This window comes from Heptranchias perlo, chromosome 3, assembly GCF_035084215.1.
Source record: "Heptranchias perlo isolate sHepPer1 chromosome 3, sHepPer1.hap1, whole genome shotgun sequence".
NCBI classification, from domain to species: Eukaryota; Metazoa; Chordata; class Chondrichthyes; order Hexanchiformes; family Hexanchidae; genus Heptranchias; species Heptranchias perlo.
The window spans coordinates 71,931,052-71,950,295 of record NC_090327.1 but is presented as its reverse complement, the minus strand read 5'-3'; the positions used below and the strand labels follow the sequence as shown (position 1 = coordinate 71,950,295).

Sequence of the window (19,244 nt, the reverse complement as noted above, 5' to 3'; positions counted from 1 at the left end):
GAAAGTGAGTGAATGTCCTGAAACTTATGGAAAAATAGTGTCTACAAAGCCTATTCCCTCGCTCACTGTTTTACTTGTGTTTTGTTGCCTCCACTATTAAAGAACATGTCTCCTCACTTTTATGATTGCACACCTTTTGACATGATAGTTATGATTCTTTGAAAAAGGACTTGATCACATGTACCATAAACCCCACTTTAACTAAAAGCATCTAGTACACAATGTGTTAAATCTGTATATTGGATTTGACATCCATTTTGGAATGAGAAATGAAGACATATGATCCTTTTAATCTTGGGAGTCAGCAAAACGGGAAAAAATCCTCTGAGGAAATGCATGATCTCATTTGAGAACAGTAATCACACCTTATCTGACATTAGCTTCTAGTCTGCTTCAGGAAACAGTGTAATTTCAAATGCCCAGCATTTTAGAATTGGGACATTCAAGAGGCATCGAAATGGAAGCTGACTGCTGAAAATCATGACATTTCAGGGTTACTAAGTACAGTAACCTATCACTGTTAAATTTCCTCTTGTCCTTTATGTATGTGGCTAAGTGTCAGCCTAGCTCATCTGGTAGCACAATGGGGCATGATTTTAACCCCAAAGAACGGGTGGGTTGGGGGCAGGGGGGGCAGTAAAAATTTTAAAAGTTTGGAGCGGGAATGAGGCCCAGCGCCAATGCGCTGAAAAATGAGTTTCACCCAGACGCATCAGGGTGCACGTGCTCTTTGGAAACCCGGAAGTCCCGCCGGCAATTAAAACTGGCGGGATGACATTTAAAGGGGCAATTAACATCGTTGAAGTACTTAAATCAATTAAATTTGTGGGGATTGAGGCAGAGAAATGATTTTAACTCTGCCTGAATGTGTCTCCCGTGGCCTCTGAAACATGCCGTGGAAACTGAGGCGAGTTGCAGCCGGCACCCATTTGGATTTTTAAACCAGTGATTGACAAATGGGGACTGAAGGTGACTTTTTGCAGCAGGGCAAGCAGTTCTCTCAGACAAACATTTGGCTGGGAGTTCTTCGTGTTTAGACTCAGATTTCTTTGTTCACACTCAGAATTCTCTGATCAGACATATTTGCCTGCATTTTGGACCCCCTCAAGCTGACACCATCCGGAATGGATGTATTCAGCACTACATCTGCACCAGGCATGGCGTGCAGTTCTGGGAGTTGCAGCTCTACAAGACAGAGGTGCATCATAGGGACGTGCAGAAGATCAGAGAGGGGAACATCGGAGGGCGTGACGTCACAGGAGGCACTACCCACGTGAGAGGGTCTACAGGCAGAGGCTGAACTTCCCAGACCTCTCTGAGGAGCAGTGCCTACGAAGGCTAAGATTGAGTCGCCAGGTGGTCGCAGACATCTGCAGGCAGATCTGATCATGCAGAGCTGCTCCCGACTGGGCCTGGTGACCTCGCATTGCCCACCGCAGTTAAAGTCACCACTGCCCTCAACTTCTTCACCTCCGGATCCTTGCAGGGCGCCACCAGTGACATCACCAGGATCTCTCAGCCTTCTGTCTATAAGCGTATACGACAGGTCACAGATGGCTTGTTTGCCAGGGCATCCCACTACGTCAACTTCCCCATGGACGACATCAGCCAGACTGAGAGGGCAGTTGGTTTCCACTCTCTGGCTAGCTTCCCACGGGTACAGGACGCAATTGATTACACACACATAACAATCCGAAGACCTCCACATGAGCCAGGAATGTTCTTCAACAGAAAAGGATATCACTCTATCATTGCGCAGCTGGTTTGCAGGTGTGTGCCAAATTCCCGGGCAGCTGCCGTGGTTCCTTCATTTTGTGCAAATCCAAAATCCCAGCCCTCTTCCACGTACAAGACAGACTTAAGGGATGGTTCCTTGGAGACAAGGGATACCCCCTGCAGACGTGGCTTTTGACATCTGTGAGGAACCCCAACGAGGAACAGAAGCGGTACAACAACAGTCACATCACCACCAGATCTGTCATTGAACAAGCCATAGGAATGCTGAAGATGCACTTCAGGAGCCTGGATCAATCTGAGGGAGCCCTTCAGTACTCACCGGTGAGGGTGTGTAGAATAATAGTTGTGTGTTGCGTCCTGCACAACATCGCTCAACAGAGAGGGTTACTGGTGGATAAGGTCCCATGCGTTCCAGAAGCAGCCACACCTGCCATCAACATTGAAGAAGAAGATGAGGAGAATGAGGAGGACAATGATGGACGAACCATCGGCGGAGCAGCGTCTCACCTGGCTGCTCGTCGTGCCAGGGAGTCACTCGTATTTGATAGATTCTCACAGGGAGATCTGCAAACTGATTACAGTCAAGTACTCAGACGGCCTGTAAGGACCACTGCAACCACAAGCCTCGCCCACCCCCCCATGTTGCACAAAACAGTCATACAACGACACACACACCCATTGCAAACGCACCCACTGGGTGGCATCAAGTCTCACCATTCATGAACAACCACATGTAAGGGTGCTTTCACAAAAGGGACTCAAGAATGGGCAAAATGTGGCAGTGGTGGTGAGAATCATATAATTTAATGTGAATTTAACATAAACCAAATATAAATGAAAAACATGACAGTCTGACAGACACCCTTGTGCAACCCCTTGGTGATTACAAAATCTTCGACTTCCTCTGTGGCTGCAGCAGTTGCAGTGGCAGGTTGCTCAGATTCATGCCCTGACTGCTTAGATGCTTTGGGCCTATGCCATCTGGGTTTTGGAGCCCATGAGGGCCCCTCCAAAGACTGTTACACCTGCACCTGTGCAGGGGCAGACTCGGCCATCTGGAGAGGAGACAGCATTGCGGAAATTGGTTGAGAGGTGGGCAACGGGTGAAATGTGGGAGCGCTTTGAGTGGCGTCCCCACTCCATGTCCCTTTCATCACCATCCGTCTTCTGGGCCAGCAAAACATCACTCCTACCACTCTGCTGGACAACAGTTTGGAGGACATATGTGATGCCTTGTAAGACCAGTGCTAGTTTATCTTTCTGCCTGTCTAAGGCAGCAGAATGTAGTTCGCCCTGAGTCCGCACGGCCATTGCCAGGGCCTGAATGGACTCATTTGAGAGCCGTCCCTGAAGCTCAATGGAAGCTGCCATTCTCTCCACCGCAGATATTACCGCACTTACCTGCGCCACCAATTGACTAATGATGGAGTTGGACTCCTCCATCCTCTCCGCTGTTGTGGAGAGTGGGTGCGTGGCACTTTTTCCACTTCCTCGCAAAGTTGCTCCTGTACCTCTATCATTCTCCTTCTCAGGGTTGGTCCCTGAGGTTCATCATCTGTGCCAAGCTGAGCAGTGTCCGGAGAGGAGTGCGCCCACCGACGCGGACTCTCCACCACTGCCCCTGCCACTGGTGTCTGCTCATGCTCACTTGTGTGTGTTGATTCACCAGGACAACCCAACTACCTCTCTAATAGGACCCACCAAGGTGTTAGTATCTGCGCTGGTGGATGGCCAACTAAGATGTGACTGTGCACCTTCAGAGGCAGGGAGCTCCTCTGAGGAATCGCCTCGACCATGTCTTCGCTCTGTGACACCCCGGAAGAGAACATACAGCAATATTAATAATCATCGCAGAAGTAATGTTGCGATGAGCATACGAGGTGCGCAACAAATCAATCTTTGATAACATCAATCCATGTTGTGTGTGAGGGATGTTAAAGATCTGTCACCAGACGTTGGTGCCAGTCTCAGGATCCCCGACAGCCAGGCACTCCACCGTCCGGCTTATCAGCAGTACCTCCTCTGCCTCTGTGACGGCCACGATTTGTGGAGGCCCCCCTCCAGTCCTCGCCCTCTCCCTTGCATTTTGCGCTCTCTTCTACAAGGGGAGAAAGTACAGACGTGTGAGTGAGTGAGGGTGAAGTAGTCATCCGATGGATGCATTGCTTTGGGTCAGGATGACAATGAAGCAGATGCATCAGAGGGTGACTAACAGACAGATTGATCACATTGTATCAGGATTAGGGCGAGTGGGAGAAGTGGATGCACAAATTGGGGGTAGAAGAACTGCACAGAAAGTGAAGGCAACTTGACACTGAGCCTTAATTGGGTATGAGGACTGTTGTGATGGGGTAAGCTTCGCAGGACAGTGTGAGGTGGGGGGGGTAATGTTCACCATAGAATGCAGGTGAATTAGTGACTGTACTCACTTTTCCTGACCTGGTTAGGTCATTAAATCTTTATGCGTGCAGCCATAACCGAGGCACCGTGCTCCTGCTGCTGACCTGGTTTACCACCTCCAGCCACGCCTTCTTTGTCAGAGAGCCAGGATTCTTACTCTTGTCTGGTGGATAAAGCACCTCCCTCCTGCTTCTTACTGTGCCCAGCAATGTCTCCAGGGCGGCGTCGGAGAACCTAGATGCTGGCTTGGCTCTGGAACGTTGCATACACATTGTAGCCTCTTTTCTCCTTCAAATTGCATTGTTGGAGTGGTCCTTTAAAGAGTGGGCTTTAAATGCATCATGCGGGTGCACAGTCCGCCCGCTGTGCAGCTTGAGGATGCAAAACCCAGAAGTTGAGTTAAGTGGCTTCAATTTAGTCACGACCGCATGGGAAACCGCACTGTTTTTTTGTCTGGGTTTCCCACCCGATTATTGATGCCCCTGCTGAGATCCCGCCTCCTAGTTAAAATTTCAGCCATGATCTCTGAGTCAGAAACTTGTGGGTTCAAACCCCACTCCAAAACTTAAACATACAATCTAAATTGACACTTCAGTGCAGTACTGCATTGTCAAAGCTGCTGTCCTTTGGTTGAGATGTTACATTGAGGCCCTGTCTGCTGGTTTAGGTGGATATAAAAGATCTCATGGCACTATTTTAAGAGCAGTAGTGTGTTCTAGCCAATATTCCTCCTTCACAGAAATAGATTAATTGGATATTCAATGCATTTGCTATTTTAGAATCTTGCTTGAATTATCACTGCATTTATCCACATAACAATGTAATTCATTAGATGTGAAGTGATGAAATGCTTTGTCCTGAGATATGTCATAAGATGTTATATAAATGTAAATGTTTTTTTATGTGAGTAACTTCATGAAAGCCACGTGAAACACTCTCTTTAAGTTGTCCTTTGCTACAAGAATACTTTATGCTCCTGTAGACACTTTCCTACAGGGCTTGCTGTAATAAGTGAAATCATTTTCTTCTAATTAAAGCTGTGGTGTTCCATAGCTGCGATATTTTAAATGTTGAGTTTTAAAAGTCCACACCCACAGGATGTTTCTCCAGAGAAAACCCATGCTTTAAAACCCATCATTTAGATATTTTAAACAAAAGTAACAGTACCCTGATTTTTGACACACGCCAAAAACCATTTGTAAACTCTGGCTCTCCTGTCAATCACATTGCCAATCTGTCATCCACCATTTAGGCAGCTGCTTTACTAACGTGCTGCACAGTGACATCAGGCATCGTTGACATCGTCATGATTGACAAGTGGCCCACTATTCACAAATAGTTTTGGGGGGTTTTGATACTTTCTTTAGAATGGGTAAAACAAACGGATCAATGCATGGATTAGAGGGGAAGGAAAGCTAGTGGTGAACAATTTTTTTCGGTTATGCTGTGACAGTATGGTAGTCATGTAGGTAGAAAATACTAACTATTAAGAGTAGACCTTTCCCCCGTTTATAGTCCTTCCTGATCTATAGTACCACTACCACTGATTTATGTACACTGTGACTTCCTTATTAATCAAGAGCTCATATAAAACATCCATTTTATAATGCACCACTTTCATCTTAAAGCCAGCTTTGCGAACGGTCCTTGAAAATTGATGTGGAAATGTTAGACCTGGCGCAAAAGGCATATTTCCCAGTATGCTGTTTCTATGACACTTTTTCTTTCATGCTGGCTAAATCATACTTCGCTAATTTCCATGAAACAGGCATTAGCTACAACATGCCCTGGGATAGACTTCTCCATGTAAAACCAGACCTGCCTTTAGAATCAATCTGTAATGGGTCCACTCAACTCTTCTACTCACACTTTGTAAGATAGCAGTTATTTTCAATGGATCAGGATTAGTTATTGGCCTGATAATGTGTCAATGCTCTTTTGTGCTGCGCAGTATTGCCAGAACGAGCATAATGTAATACCAATTTCTTGTCACACTTGCCAGAAAGAATATGTTAGAACTTTTTTCTGAGTAGGCAACTTATTCAAAATCTCAACATAATTTATACAGCAAACTGATGGAATTATTTTGACTGTGATTTTATTGCACAAGGATTCTTCTTGCATTTTTCTTTATGGAAAACTCCATTATCCCAGAGCGAATCCTGCTTATTGTCACTTTCCTTTTATTGTCAGTTTATTGGCTGACAAATTGAAAATGACAACAATGGGGATCGACCGCTGTGGTATTTCCAGTTGATCATGATCATTTACTGTTGAGTTTTATTGCACTGGCCATTCCTCCTACTCTTTCTAAATCTTGAGTCAGGTGTTAAATATTAAAAGTAGTTGAGAATGACCTTTAGACTTTTTGCAGTCCTTTGTTGCAGTATTTGATTGGCGGCTGGGTATCTAATCACCATGTTGTATTTCAAGCTGACAGCTTCATTTTAGGTCAGTTTATCTGCCTGTCAATGGTGGCAATACAGACTCAAATTAGCTAGTTTCACATCTGTAACTTGCTTCATTTCTCAATTTTTCAAAAATGGCATTAATTTCATGAAAATTAAAAGAGAATGTTTGTGTGTTGATTATGGCAAATGTGTTGTCTCATCGAGTTTTAAAAACAGTGAAATCCTGCTTTGTACAATAGACCACGATGAACAGAACAGTAGTATGTAACCAAACTTACATAAGGTAGGGCAGTTACACCATTACTTACTATGTAAGGAACAAAAATAAGATTTGGTTGCAATTTGAATGCATTAAAGCATTGCTGTAAATTGACTTCTATCAAGACTGTACATAAGTAGATATAATCATATTTAAACTTTCACTTTAAAATAATCTAAATGATAAGATTATTATACAAGACAGGCCTGCAACCTCAACATAATACACATATCCTTACAAGAAATAATAGGAAGCCTTTTACTGATGCTGGCAATGTAGTGTGTTTCCAGAAGGGACTGTGAATGTTTCCTCTAACCTGAACATGCACCCTGCAGTTTAGTCTCCAATGTGTTTGGGAAAGCTAAGGGCTGTGTTCACTTACTGGTTATCCTGAAGAAGACTTTAAATTGCCTTGTTTGTTTGGTACTAGCACAGAAACAGATGTTGCTCTACTGCACTGGATAATTTACTATACCTCTTGATACTGAATGGAAGACCTCCCAAGCTACCAGCTGATCTGTCTGTAGCATTGGATGGCTGCTTCTGATATATGTTAAATGCGTGCAAGAAATTGTAAGCAGGTTGTTTAGATTGATGAGATTTTCTGCATTTTATTTTTATTTTGGATATGTGTTGCAGGCCTTCCCTGTTTTATAGAAATGCGTGTCTTTTAATTTGTCAGTTCAAACCCCATAGGCCTGTGTTTCTCCCTTGCTGATCATAATCTGACTCATTACTTTTGTCATTTAATAATTATCATCATGATTGCTCAAAGCCAAACCAGGCTAACCTCCCACATGTAGCTGGTACTGTAAGGTAAAACAGATTTGTCATTTATGATCTGACCACGAAGACACACTTTGTGCTCCATTATCGTGATTAACTTCTGCATAAGATATGCTTGCCCAATTGTCATTTGTGATACTACATCAGGCACTGACTGCCATGCTGCCAGGGAGAATGTCAACCAATGGAATGTGACCATGTTGCTTGTACGATAACTACTACAGTACCGTTTCACAGTTGTGTGCTGCAATCATCAGATTTTTATTTGTTTCTTCTGATTTCTTAGGCAAACAGTAATGTTTCACGGTCATCTATCATTTTCCAAGCACATACTAAAATGGTTTATACACAGTGTCTTTCTTGTGGCTGCGCACAACATGAGGGTAGGGGGTAGACATTTTTTTGTACATTGCAAAGTTTCGCTGCCAGAGCACTGCCAATTAGAATCTATCGTGTCAGGTGCCTTGTGGCAATCCGCAATCCAGGCTGCACTCTGGATCCGCAGTTCTGTTCTGGCTTCGTCACCAACAAACCGATTTGACTCTGCCTGATTATAGTAACGAAGGCAGTCCAAAAGAATATGCACAGACTCACTGTACGTCACATTGAATCACAGCGCTGACCACACAGAGCTGACCGAAGCTTCATTCCTTTAGACAAATGCACGCTTAAGGAAAAACCTCCTGCGAGAATGCATCCCTTGCCACTTTATTTTCTGTGCACGCTGCTGCAGATTTAATGTTTATTGAAAGAACAGTTGCTGTTTACTTCAGATTAGCACTTGCAGCTTTTTTTCAAGCTTCCTTTTTTAACAATACGACGGTGTTCGGGATTCGCGAGTGAATTACTTTATGCTGCTACCTTTAACACAGGTGATGAGTTCTGTAAATTTGTATCATCTGATGGGTGGATACTCAATATTTCTGTTTTCACATTGACGATCAGATAGAATCAAGTCGCTAAATGCAGTATCCAGATATGCTGTTGGAAAGAAGTCAGTTTTGATTACAATGTGAGTGTTGCAACCCTAGACAGGAGCTACATGCTGATATGCATTCTATCAGAATGATTTATGCAAATTATGCACATTATTCCCATAGGAATTCTTCCTCAAACTGCCAGGATAAATTGCCGGAAATTAGCCATAAAATCTGTCGAGCGGGGAACAAAAGGTGAAGGCCACTGGGATAGCAAGGACGTTGGGTTTCTGGAGCCTTCTAGGATAGGCTGGTGCCTTCAGATTGAAAAGGTTTTCTAACAGAATCTGAAAACCTGTGATTGTCATTTTTACTGAAAGAAAACCACATCTCTCTTTTTGTGTTGAAATCAGAAAATTCTAGCTCTTAATCATGTACTGAATACAGCCAATGTACCATTCACCATGTTAATATTTTTAAGGATTTTTCCATAATAAATTTTAAGCTGTGGACACAAAAGATGTGACAGTCTGAATCAGGACCGTTCTAAAATTCATGATGGTAACACTTTTTTCTCTCTCTCTGCATTCTTTCCCATTGTCTATTCTTATCACCACCTAACTTTAGGAAGTGCAGTAAATGAGAGCTTGCGCTTATGCAGTTCCTCTCTGATCATCCGAGTAGCCCAGGAGGATTTCACTATAAAGTTGGAGGAAGAAGAAGGAATCAAATTGAGGAAAGGGGATTTTGTAGTCTTTCATCCCATGACTATGCACATGGACCCAGAGATTTATGAAGATCCTGAAGTAAGTGGTGTGGTGCATGTGCTGCTCATTCAGTTCTGCAGTCATACAGCAACAACCAGGCTTTTTGTTCTAGTGCAGCTATTGCTCTTTCTTGCGTAAAAAAATCTTCCGTCTTTTGTATAGCGTGTGGTCGAAGACCTGCAGGTCATTGAATTCAGTGTCTCAATAGAGAATATGGGAATGAGATTGAGTAGTGTTACTTTGAAAAGGATTAACATTAAACTGTGAATTGATTGGCTTGAAGTCAAGGGAACTCTCAGCTTTGTCTGATAATGGATCACTTGGTGACCAAAAGAAAGAAAGAATAAAGAACTGCGTCGGTAACAAATAAGCTGCATCATTTAGATAATTGTGCCAGAACATCATTGATTCCAAAATTTCCAGTAATAGCCTATGTTGCTTCACATCACTTCATAAGGATTCTCCCCTTTCTTGATCAATTGATTTGGTGGCGTGAACTTGAGATTGTGAAGCTGTTGCTCTGCAGTGAAGCTCTGAGGGTAATTGTGTCATCTCCTTGTATTTTTTTTCTGCAGCCAGAGTTAATGAATATCAAAGACTGGAAATTAATCCACCCTGGCTCAGCCTTAATGTGGCTTCAGAGATTCGCCACCTGCATGCAAATTAAATGCAATCAGATTCTACGCTGCATTTGGTGAATTGTTGCTGGTACTAGCATTAACGCTAAATTATGAGCTGAAGTTGGAAAGGGGGGATGACTGTTTCAGCAGCAGCTAACATCGCTGCCTTTTTTCTCACTATGACCTTCCCATGTACATGTGTATATGAATACATTAAATTCAGTCATTAGTATTAATTGACAGATTTTCTTCAGGACAAGAAATTTGATCTGGCCAGCATTTAATCTATTATTATGCATACTTAGTACACTAAATCCTGGTCAACTACCACCTAATGCAACTAGTTAATATTGTTTACTTTATGCCTTATGGCATTAATACTCTTACATGAATGTTGTCATGAATCAATGCCCTGGATTACATTGACAGACACTGTATGTGCTGGTAGCTATAGTGAGCATTAAAAATAACCAAATAATTCTTCATGCCCCTCTCTCCAAAAAATAACTAAAATCATACAGATCATTAAAAACAAACACACAGAATCTGAGTTCAATTCTGTAAAGTGGTCTCAGGGTTCACATGTTGGTTGTAAACTACTCAGTCATTTTTAATGACACCTGAACCCTTGTAATTTACTTCCAAGTATTCATTAGTCTTTAGCAATAGCTATGCATGGAATGAACACTAATTCAAACTTGCAAGTATAATTTTACACGTTTCAAATATATGCCTAGGTACTTGATTTTGATATAGAGGAAGGGAAATAAAAATAACCGATATCTGGAAGAGAATTATAAGTCTGATTTATTTGAATGATTATGATGGTCCTAGAGTGCTTTCAGTATGTAAACCCATTAGAATCTCAAGACTGAATTATACTGAAGATATGGCATAGGAGTATGTCGAGCTCCTTGTTTATTCCACAAATGAAGGAGCAAGGCCTTTTAGGAGTGAAATCAGCAAGCACTTCTTCCACAAAGGGTAGTAGAAATCTGGAACATTCTCCTCCAAAAGGATGTAGATGCTGGGTCAATTGAAATTTTCAAGACTGAGATCGATAGATTTTTTTTGTTAGGTAAGGGTATCAAGGGAGCAACAGTGGGTAAATAGAGATGAGGTACAGATCAGCCATGATCTCATTGAATGGCAGAACAGGTTCAAATGGCTGAATGGCCTACTCCTGTTCCTATGTTCCTATGAAATATAGAACTCAGGAGTGACAAAGTCATGAGTTATATAGGTTTGCTTCACGAGGAATAAATACAAGTGCAACAAATTCTTATGTGATATTTAATTTATATGATGTATGTGTACAACTTTTGTGCTAAAAATTGAAAAGAAACTTGTGATTTTTGTCTAAGATGGTAGTCCTTTTTGGTGCACAATGCAAAGCAGTATGTCGTAACAAACCGGAATACTGGAACATCACGGTGCTTGTGAAGTCATTAGTTGCTATTTGGCTGTCAAAGAGTTCACAGTGATTCAGTGTGTGTACATTTGAGTTATTAGGCACGGCCTTACCGAAGAGTTTTGTTTGGAACTACTTTATTTAGAAGGTATTTGTACGTGTTCATTTTGGCTTGTACAGTTTTTTTTAATATAAGTGAATTGTGCAGCATGAGTGTTTGATTTTGTTTTTTGGTTGCTGTTTCAGAATACTTACAGGTAGTTATGACAAAAGAGTTGTGATGTTTGATATAGAGAGTGAGCGTACAGCTATATAATTTATTTTCCAAGTGATGGTGATTCATGGAATAAATCCATGTCCTATGTTTGTGAGATAAGAAGTATATATTACCTGCTATTCTGGGCCACATACATCATATGAAGCTTTATTTCTTTCCCAGATATCGGTTATACTTTGTTGGCTAAAAATAAACTCTGTGATGTACCCAATGAGTTGATAACTTATTCAGATTGACCTCTTATGGTTAAGTGGCAGGAAAAGGTTCTAATCACAAATTCTGCCATTTGACCTGGAGAAATATACCATCAGGTGCTGCAATGTATCCTTGTTATTTTTTTTCTACAGTTTACAGGATTCTATATAGTATGAGTACTATGACTGACTCATATATAGTATACTCATATATAGTATACTCATATATAGTATACTCATATATAGTATACTCATATAGTATTCTATATAGTATGAGTACTATGACTGACTCATATATAGTATACTCATATATAGTATACTCATATATAGTATACTCATATATAGTATACTCATATAGTATTCTAGCCGAGCTTCTTTTGCTAGTTCAAACACAGGTCTTGGGCATTGGGAATGACAGGAAAATTAATGTTCAAAGCACATATGTAATACAAGTCCAGATTTAAAACTTTATCTTTGCCCTCTCACCTAGGTAGTACATTTTATGTTTGTTTTCAAATCCTGGCAAAGCCTGTGTTCAGATTGTTCTTGGGGGTCACAGAAAGGCCATTAATGCCTTGATTGCTGTCATTATTTGACATATCGTTTATCACTATTGTATCCGCCAGGAATGATGTTTAATAAAATTACATTTTGGATTATTTACAAAAATGATTAAACCTCTGGCCGGTGGAATATTTACAATAGAGTTCTTTTGAGAGGGCAGTGCTCAAATTTTTGAAAATGTAAAGATAATGTAACTCTGTACGATCAATCTTTAAGCAGAACATTGAAAGTTGTCTTTTTGCTCGGCTTTCTATTTATTCAGTTTCAGTACGGCATAAATTATAACTCAGTCATGAATAACCAGTACATTAAAGAACAGCCTTCAAGAAAACTGATTAAATGATTGCCTGTGCAGACATAGACCAGCGATTACAGTATATTGGACAAAAATAACCTAAACAAACTAAAATATTCACATGCTTGGTTTCATTGGTCAGAACATTGAATGCAGGAGTTGGGATGTCTTGTTGAAGTTGTACAGGGCATTGGTGAGGCCACACTTGGAGTAGTGTGTACAGTTCTGGTCACCCTATTATAGAAAGGATATTATTAAACTAGAAAGAGTGCAGAAAAGATTTACTAGGATGCTACCGGGACTTGATGGTTTGACTTACAGGGAGAGGTTAGACAGACTGGGACTTTTTTCCCTGGAGAGTAGGAGCTTAAGGGGTGATCTTATAGAAGTCTATAAAATAATGAGGGGCATAGATAAGGTCAATAGTCAAAATCTTTTCCCAAAGGTAGGGGAGTCTATAACGAGGGGGCATAGATTTAAGGTGAGAGGGGAGAGATACAAAAGGGTCCAGAGGGGCAATTTTTTCACTCAAAGGGTGGTGAGTGTCTGGAACGAGCTGCCAGAGGCAGTAGTAGAGGCGGGTACAATTTTGTCTTTTAAAAAGCATTTGGACAGTTACATGGGTAAGATGGGTATAGAGGGATATGGGCCAAGTGCAGGCAATTGGGACTAGCTTAGTGGTATAAACTGGGCGACATGGACATGTTGGGCCGAAGGGCCTGTTTCCATGTTGTAACTTCTATGATTCTATGATTCTATGAATCTAAAATTACTCAAATACCTAGGATCACTACATTAAATTGTAGAGTGCCAAGTGTTTTCACAGTGGCTTAATAGATTCCTTGGCAATCAATAGAGAAGAGAGAAAGTAAAAAAGAGTTGGAGAACAGATTGTGTTCCACTTTGTGGTAGGCAGATTTGAATTTTCACAGTTAATCTGAATCTCCAGTTTCCTTTAGTGTCTTTTCCAAACCCAATTGAAACAACATAGTAATTTCTGACATTTACTCAGTTCAAGCTACATTTCACAGCAACCTATATCTTTTGCAGCAATAATATGTAAGATAATGAATATGTATGAAACTGACAGACCTTTACACAAGTTTTAAATTTAACAGTTTTATTTCTCTTATAGTACACAGAAGTGACTGCGTTCCACAAAACCCCCAATTAGCTTTTTACTTTCAAACTATTTGAAGTGTAATCAAAACACTTGCGTAAGTATAGGGTTGAATTAAAATATTTTATTTAATTTTGTTCTGGTTTTTATTAACAATATTTTACAACATTCTCCCTTTTTCTTCACAAGACGCTTTTCGATCACAGATGTTGCCAACTCTCTGGCAGCTCACCCAATTAGCCATTCTGCACGTGCAAGCCTAGCCAGTAAGTTTTGGCAGACTATTTGATTATGGAGGGCACCACAGCCAAGCCCAATCCTGTTCTCACCTGACAGTCATCCACGGGCATGTTCCATTAGTGGGCACTAGATAAAAATCAGAAGCACTGAAGTCTAAGGAAAAGAAAATCGGGTAGAGTGTAAAACGGGTTACCGATTTGCTGTAGCCCGTTTTGCACTACTGCCCAAGACAAATTTCACCCCTTTCTTACCATTATACTTGAAGACATTTTTTAAAATAATTTTTATTTTATATGTATTTCTAGGTGTACAAGTATAACCGTTTTGTAGAAAATGGAATGGAGAAGACTGCCTTTTACAAGGGAGGAAAGAAGCTTCGCCATTACTTGATGCCTTTCGGTTGTGGAATCAGCATGTGTCCTGGGAGACACTTTGCAGTCAGTGAGATCAAAATGTTTCTCTCATTAATGCTGGCTTCATTTGACATGGAAATAGTCCAAGGGGAAAAGTCAGTAGGATTTAATATTGCTAGCTCATGCCTCGGCGTGCTCTCGCCAGATTCTGATGTCCTTTTCCGCTATAAACTGCGTCAGTGAAGAAACACGCTAAACTTAGAATCCTAGGTTACAGCATGGAAGGAGGCCAATCGAGTCCGTGCTGGCTCTCTGCAAGAGCAATCCAGGTAGTCCCACTCCCCCGCCCTTTCCCTGTAGCCCTGCAAATTTTTTCCTTTCAAGTACTTATCCAGTTCCCTTTTGAAAGCCATGATTGAATCTGTCTCCACCACCCCCTCGGGCAGTGCATTCCAGATCCTAATCACTTGCTGTGTAAAAAAGTTTTTCCTCATTTCACCTTTGGTTTTTTTGCCAATCACCTTAAATCTATGTCCTCTGGTTCTTGACCCTTCCATCAATGGGAACAGTTTCTCTCTATCTACTCTGTCTAGACCCTTCAAGATTTTGAATAACTCCATCAAATCTCCTCGCAACCTTCTCTGTTCCAAGGAGAAAAACCCCAGCTTCTCCAGTCTATCCACATAACTAAAGTCCCTCATCCCTGGAATCATTCTAGTAAATCTTTTCTGCACCCTCTCTAAGGCCTTCACATCTTTCCTTAAGTGTGGTGCCTAGAACTGGACACAATACTCCAGTTGTGGCCGAACCAGTGTATTGTAAAGGTTCATCATGACTGCCTTGCTTTTGTACTCTATGCCTCTATTTATAAAGCCCAGGATCCCGTATGCTTTTTCAACCTGCCCTGCCACTTCAATGATTTGTGTTCTCTCTGTTCCGGTACCCCTTATATTTTGGAACTGAGAAAATTATGGGATAGAAATTTGGCCGTGTAACGCCCGTTGTTTCAGCATTATGTGGCCTCCTGAAGATCCAAAATGGCGTCTGGGATGCGCGTGCATGCTTCTAGCGTTACGTGCGCCGGATCCCATCTTGGTAAAGAGTTTCGCGCATGCGCAGATAACGAATGCCATCAGCATGTAAAGTAGGGAGAATATGCATTAGATCAACGTGCAATGCTGATTTAAAGTGATAGACTCCATTTTGGCACTTAATGCTCCACTCAACGCATTGTCTTAACCACGAACACCTGAACATGCCTTAGATGACCTGAAGGCCCCCCCGCCCCCCCGCCCACCCCACCAGCGTTATTTAAAGGGACCATGCAGGATTTACAGCTTAGTTGATGGATTATTGATTTTGGCTGCTGATGCATTCATACCTGTTTTTGGATGTCTCCTATGCTTGAATACTAGGACTAGGGGACATAGCCTAAAATTTAAAGCCACGACTTGCAGGAGTGAAGTTAGGAAATGCTTCTATACACAAATGGTGGTAGAAGTTTGGAACTCTCTTCAGCAAATGCCAGTTGATGCTAGCTCAATTATTAATTTTAAATCTGAGATTGATAGATTTCTGTAGGTATTAAGGGATATGGGGCTACGGCAGGTATATGGAGTTAGGTCACAGATCAACCCTGATCTCATTGAATGGCGGAACAGGTTGAGGGGCTAAATGCCACTGCCACTTGCTGCCTCCTGTTATGTGCCACCTTCTCCTGCAAGAAAGCAAGAAGTGTGTCACTGAGTGTCCTGTGGGATGTCTGGTTGATATGCCTGTCATGGTTGAATAGCTGCCAGTGTGTGTGACCTGTGAGTTGTGGGTGTGTGGCTTGCAACAGTGGTAATGTGTGATTGTGAGAGGAACCATCTGATTGGAAGAGTTGAGTACTGGTTGATAGAGTTTGTTGGTATGTGGGTGATGGAAGAGTAGTGCGTGGAGCAGTGGATGCGGCTAATGGTGCAGTTGGTACGAGATGCTACTTGACAGTTGACCTCACTCACCTTGACCACTTGCATCAAAGCATTGACCTCTTCCTGCACTGTATCCATGTTCATGGTGTTATGCGCCTGGCATTGACTACATCCCCTACTGCCTCCCACTGCCTCTTGAGCATATGTCTGGAGAGCTTCTTGCCCCTCCTGCGGATATAGGATGCCCTTCCTTCTGTCCACATCTTGCACCAAGGCCTCTAGGGTATCAGCAGAGAACTTTAATGCACGCACTCTTGCAGGCCTGGTACAAACTCAGATCGGCAGATTGGAGGATGTGGGATATAAGAACATAAGAATTAGGAGCAGGAGTAGGCCATATGGCCCCTCGAGCCTGCTCCTCCATTCAATAAGATCATGGCTGATCTTTGGCCTCAACTCCATTTTCCCGCTCGATTCCCATATTCCTTGATTCCCCTAGACCCCAAAAATCTATCTATCTCAAGTAGCGCGCAACCTTTATTCGCTGTTTTAACATAACTCAACAGTTTGTAAACGTAGGGATGGGACCTGCATCTGTCTTTTACATGTTCAGACTCCATGCGGACCCCTATCTTTTTTGCAAATAAGAGGCGCAGGCTGCCTTTAAAAGGTGCGAGCAAATTAAGCAATATTTGGACACCCCTGCTGGTCAGAAGTGTGAACCTGGTGCAAGACCTGATTGCTGCGCTTTGACGAGGTAAGTGACCAGGCAGCACGAATGTCTCATGCTGCCTGCATCGCAGGCACTGGGCGCGGGTTAATCGCGGACTGCGATGCTTGTGCCCGGATTCGGGCCATATTCAATTTAACCCCCTAAATATTGGTGAGTCAGAAAATGGGTTACAGTTTGATTCTTATACTGTCAAAACAGGAATGACGCTTGATGACTTAAGCTGTATCAAATCTGGGAAATTCTAACCAGCATGGAATATGTTATTTTCTGCCTTTGGTGAATTGACAAAGGAAGCAACTTTCCACTTGTATGTCCTGTAATATTGTTGTATTTTTCTCTGTGTTCACAGTGATGAAAAATTCCTAAAAAGTTCAAAAATGTCGTACTTCCCAAACGATGCATAACTTTCAGAGCGTTTTTACCGAGGCTGAATTCTGCTCATTTGGGAGAGGATAGATTGCAGGAATCCATATTGACAGTGTGGAGTTTCATGCAGCAAAAACACATATCAGGAATTCAGCAGGTGGAGGGGTGGATACTGGGTTAACATGAGCTCCATCCATTGAAAGTCTTGCAGGGTCTGCTAACTTCCCCACACATTCACAATATGTGCTCTCAGTACGTGAAGCTCCACACTGGGAATGTAAATTCATTAAAATCTACCCGAATATTAATTTTGGTCTGAGTGTGATAAATATATTTTAGCAAGATAAAACTCTGAAATACATTACTTTGCTGCATTTTATTAATTTCTCTAATATTCCTGTAGAAATTTGCAGTTACTGGACTGCCCCACAACGCATGCTCTCTCCCTTTATTTTCAAATGTTCTGTATATTACTGTTCTATTAGGTTATAAGAAAATAAAACTTGCATTATATATGCTCTGCTGAATATAGTATCAGATTCTCCAATGTTGCTAATGCCTGTTGTTAGAGATTAACATTGCAAAATAGTTTCAAAAATCCATTTTACGCTAAAGAATCTCTTGTATTAAGTTCCATTTTATATTAAGTTCTGTAGTTAAATCTTAGAATTAAAAAACATGCGAATGTAGCTGACAGGCAATATCTGTAGGGCTGCAGTCATGTGAAATAGTCTTGGATAATTCTAATCTTCTCATGGATACATCTATATGTTTATTCCATTCTGTGCAAGTAAATAGATAACAGTAGGTTATGTTATGTTCTGAAATCATGCTGTGGAGCCTTTTTGTGTCTTTGGTGTGTTAAGCTAATAATACCTAATGTAAAACCAAGAGTGAAGGTCATGGAGGAGGTGTTGCAATGACCTTTTAGCTGAGCTTAAAAGCAAGATGAGGTTGGGAGATGAAGGGAGACATCTGGAGGGTTGAGCTGTAATGTGTGTATCCTCTGTGGCAAAGCATCCTTTGTGATCTCGGTGTTGGTCGTGAATCCATGTATCATTTAATCTTTAATAAATATGACAAGTGTTTGACTTTGTGTCTAAAAATTTATCCTTGGCAGATAGATAGAGGACCACAGCTTTTGTCTATATTATTACAAAATTCACATTCCTAATACTGTAAGCAGTGAATGCAACTTACGTTTAGGAATGATGGCGGAGCTCAGTACGTGAATGCAAAAGACAAGGCTAAAGCTTTTGCAATCATCTTCAGCCAGAATTGCCAAGTGGATGATCCATCTTGGCCTCCTCCCGAGATTCCTACCATCACAGAAGCCAATCTTCAGCCAATTCGATTCGCTCCACGTGATATCAAGAAACAGCTGAGTGCACTGCAGCAAAGGCTGTGGGCCCCGACAACATCCCGGCTGCAGTACTGAAGATTTATCCTCCAGAACTAGCCGCGCCTCTAGCCAAACTGTTCTAGCCTACAAAGTGGAAAATTGCCCAGGTATGCCCTGACCACAAAAAGCAGGACATATCCAATCTGGCCAATTACCGCCCCAAATGTCTCCTCTCAATCATCAACAAAGTGATTGAAGGTGTCGTCGACAGTGCTATCAAGCGGCACTTACTCACCAATAACCTGCTCACCGATGCTCAGTGTGGGTTCCACCAGGACCACTCGGCTCCAGACCTCATTACAGCCTTGGTCCAAACATGGACAAAAGAGCTGAATTCCAGAGGTGAGGTGAGAGTAACTGCACTTGACATCAAGGCAGCATTTGACCGAGTGTGGCACCAAGGAGCCCTAGTAAAATTGAAGTCAATGGGAATCAGGGGGAAAACTCTCCAGTGGCTGGAGTCATACCTAACACAAAGG

General features: G+C 41.9%; 1 protein-coding gene across 2 annotated transcripts in view; it reads left to right on the top strand.

Annotated features, from left to right (window-relative positions):
- Positions 1-18,454, top strand: part of cyp7b1 (cytochrome P450, family 7, subfamily B, polypeptide 1) — a 204,013-nt gene extending 185,559 nt beyond the window's left edge. For both annotated transcript variants that reach the window (XM_067980175.1, XM_067980173.1), the window contains 2 exons: positions 9,138-9,316; positions 14,304-18,454. In XM_067980175.1, the coding sequence (XP_067836276.1) occupies positions 9,138-9,316; positions 14,304-14,594 (470 nt within the window). In that variant the 3' untranslated portion in view covers positions 14,595-18,454. The remainder of the gene's footprint in view (positions 1-9,137; positions 9,317-14,303) is intronic.
- The last annotated feature ends 790 nt before the right edge of the window (positions 18,455-19,244 follow it).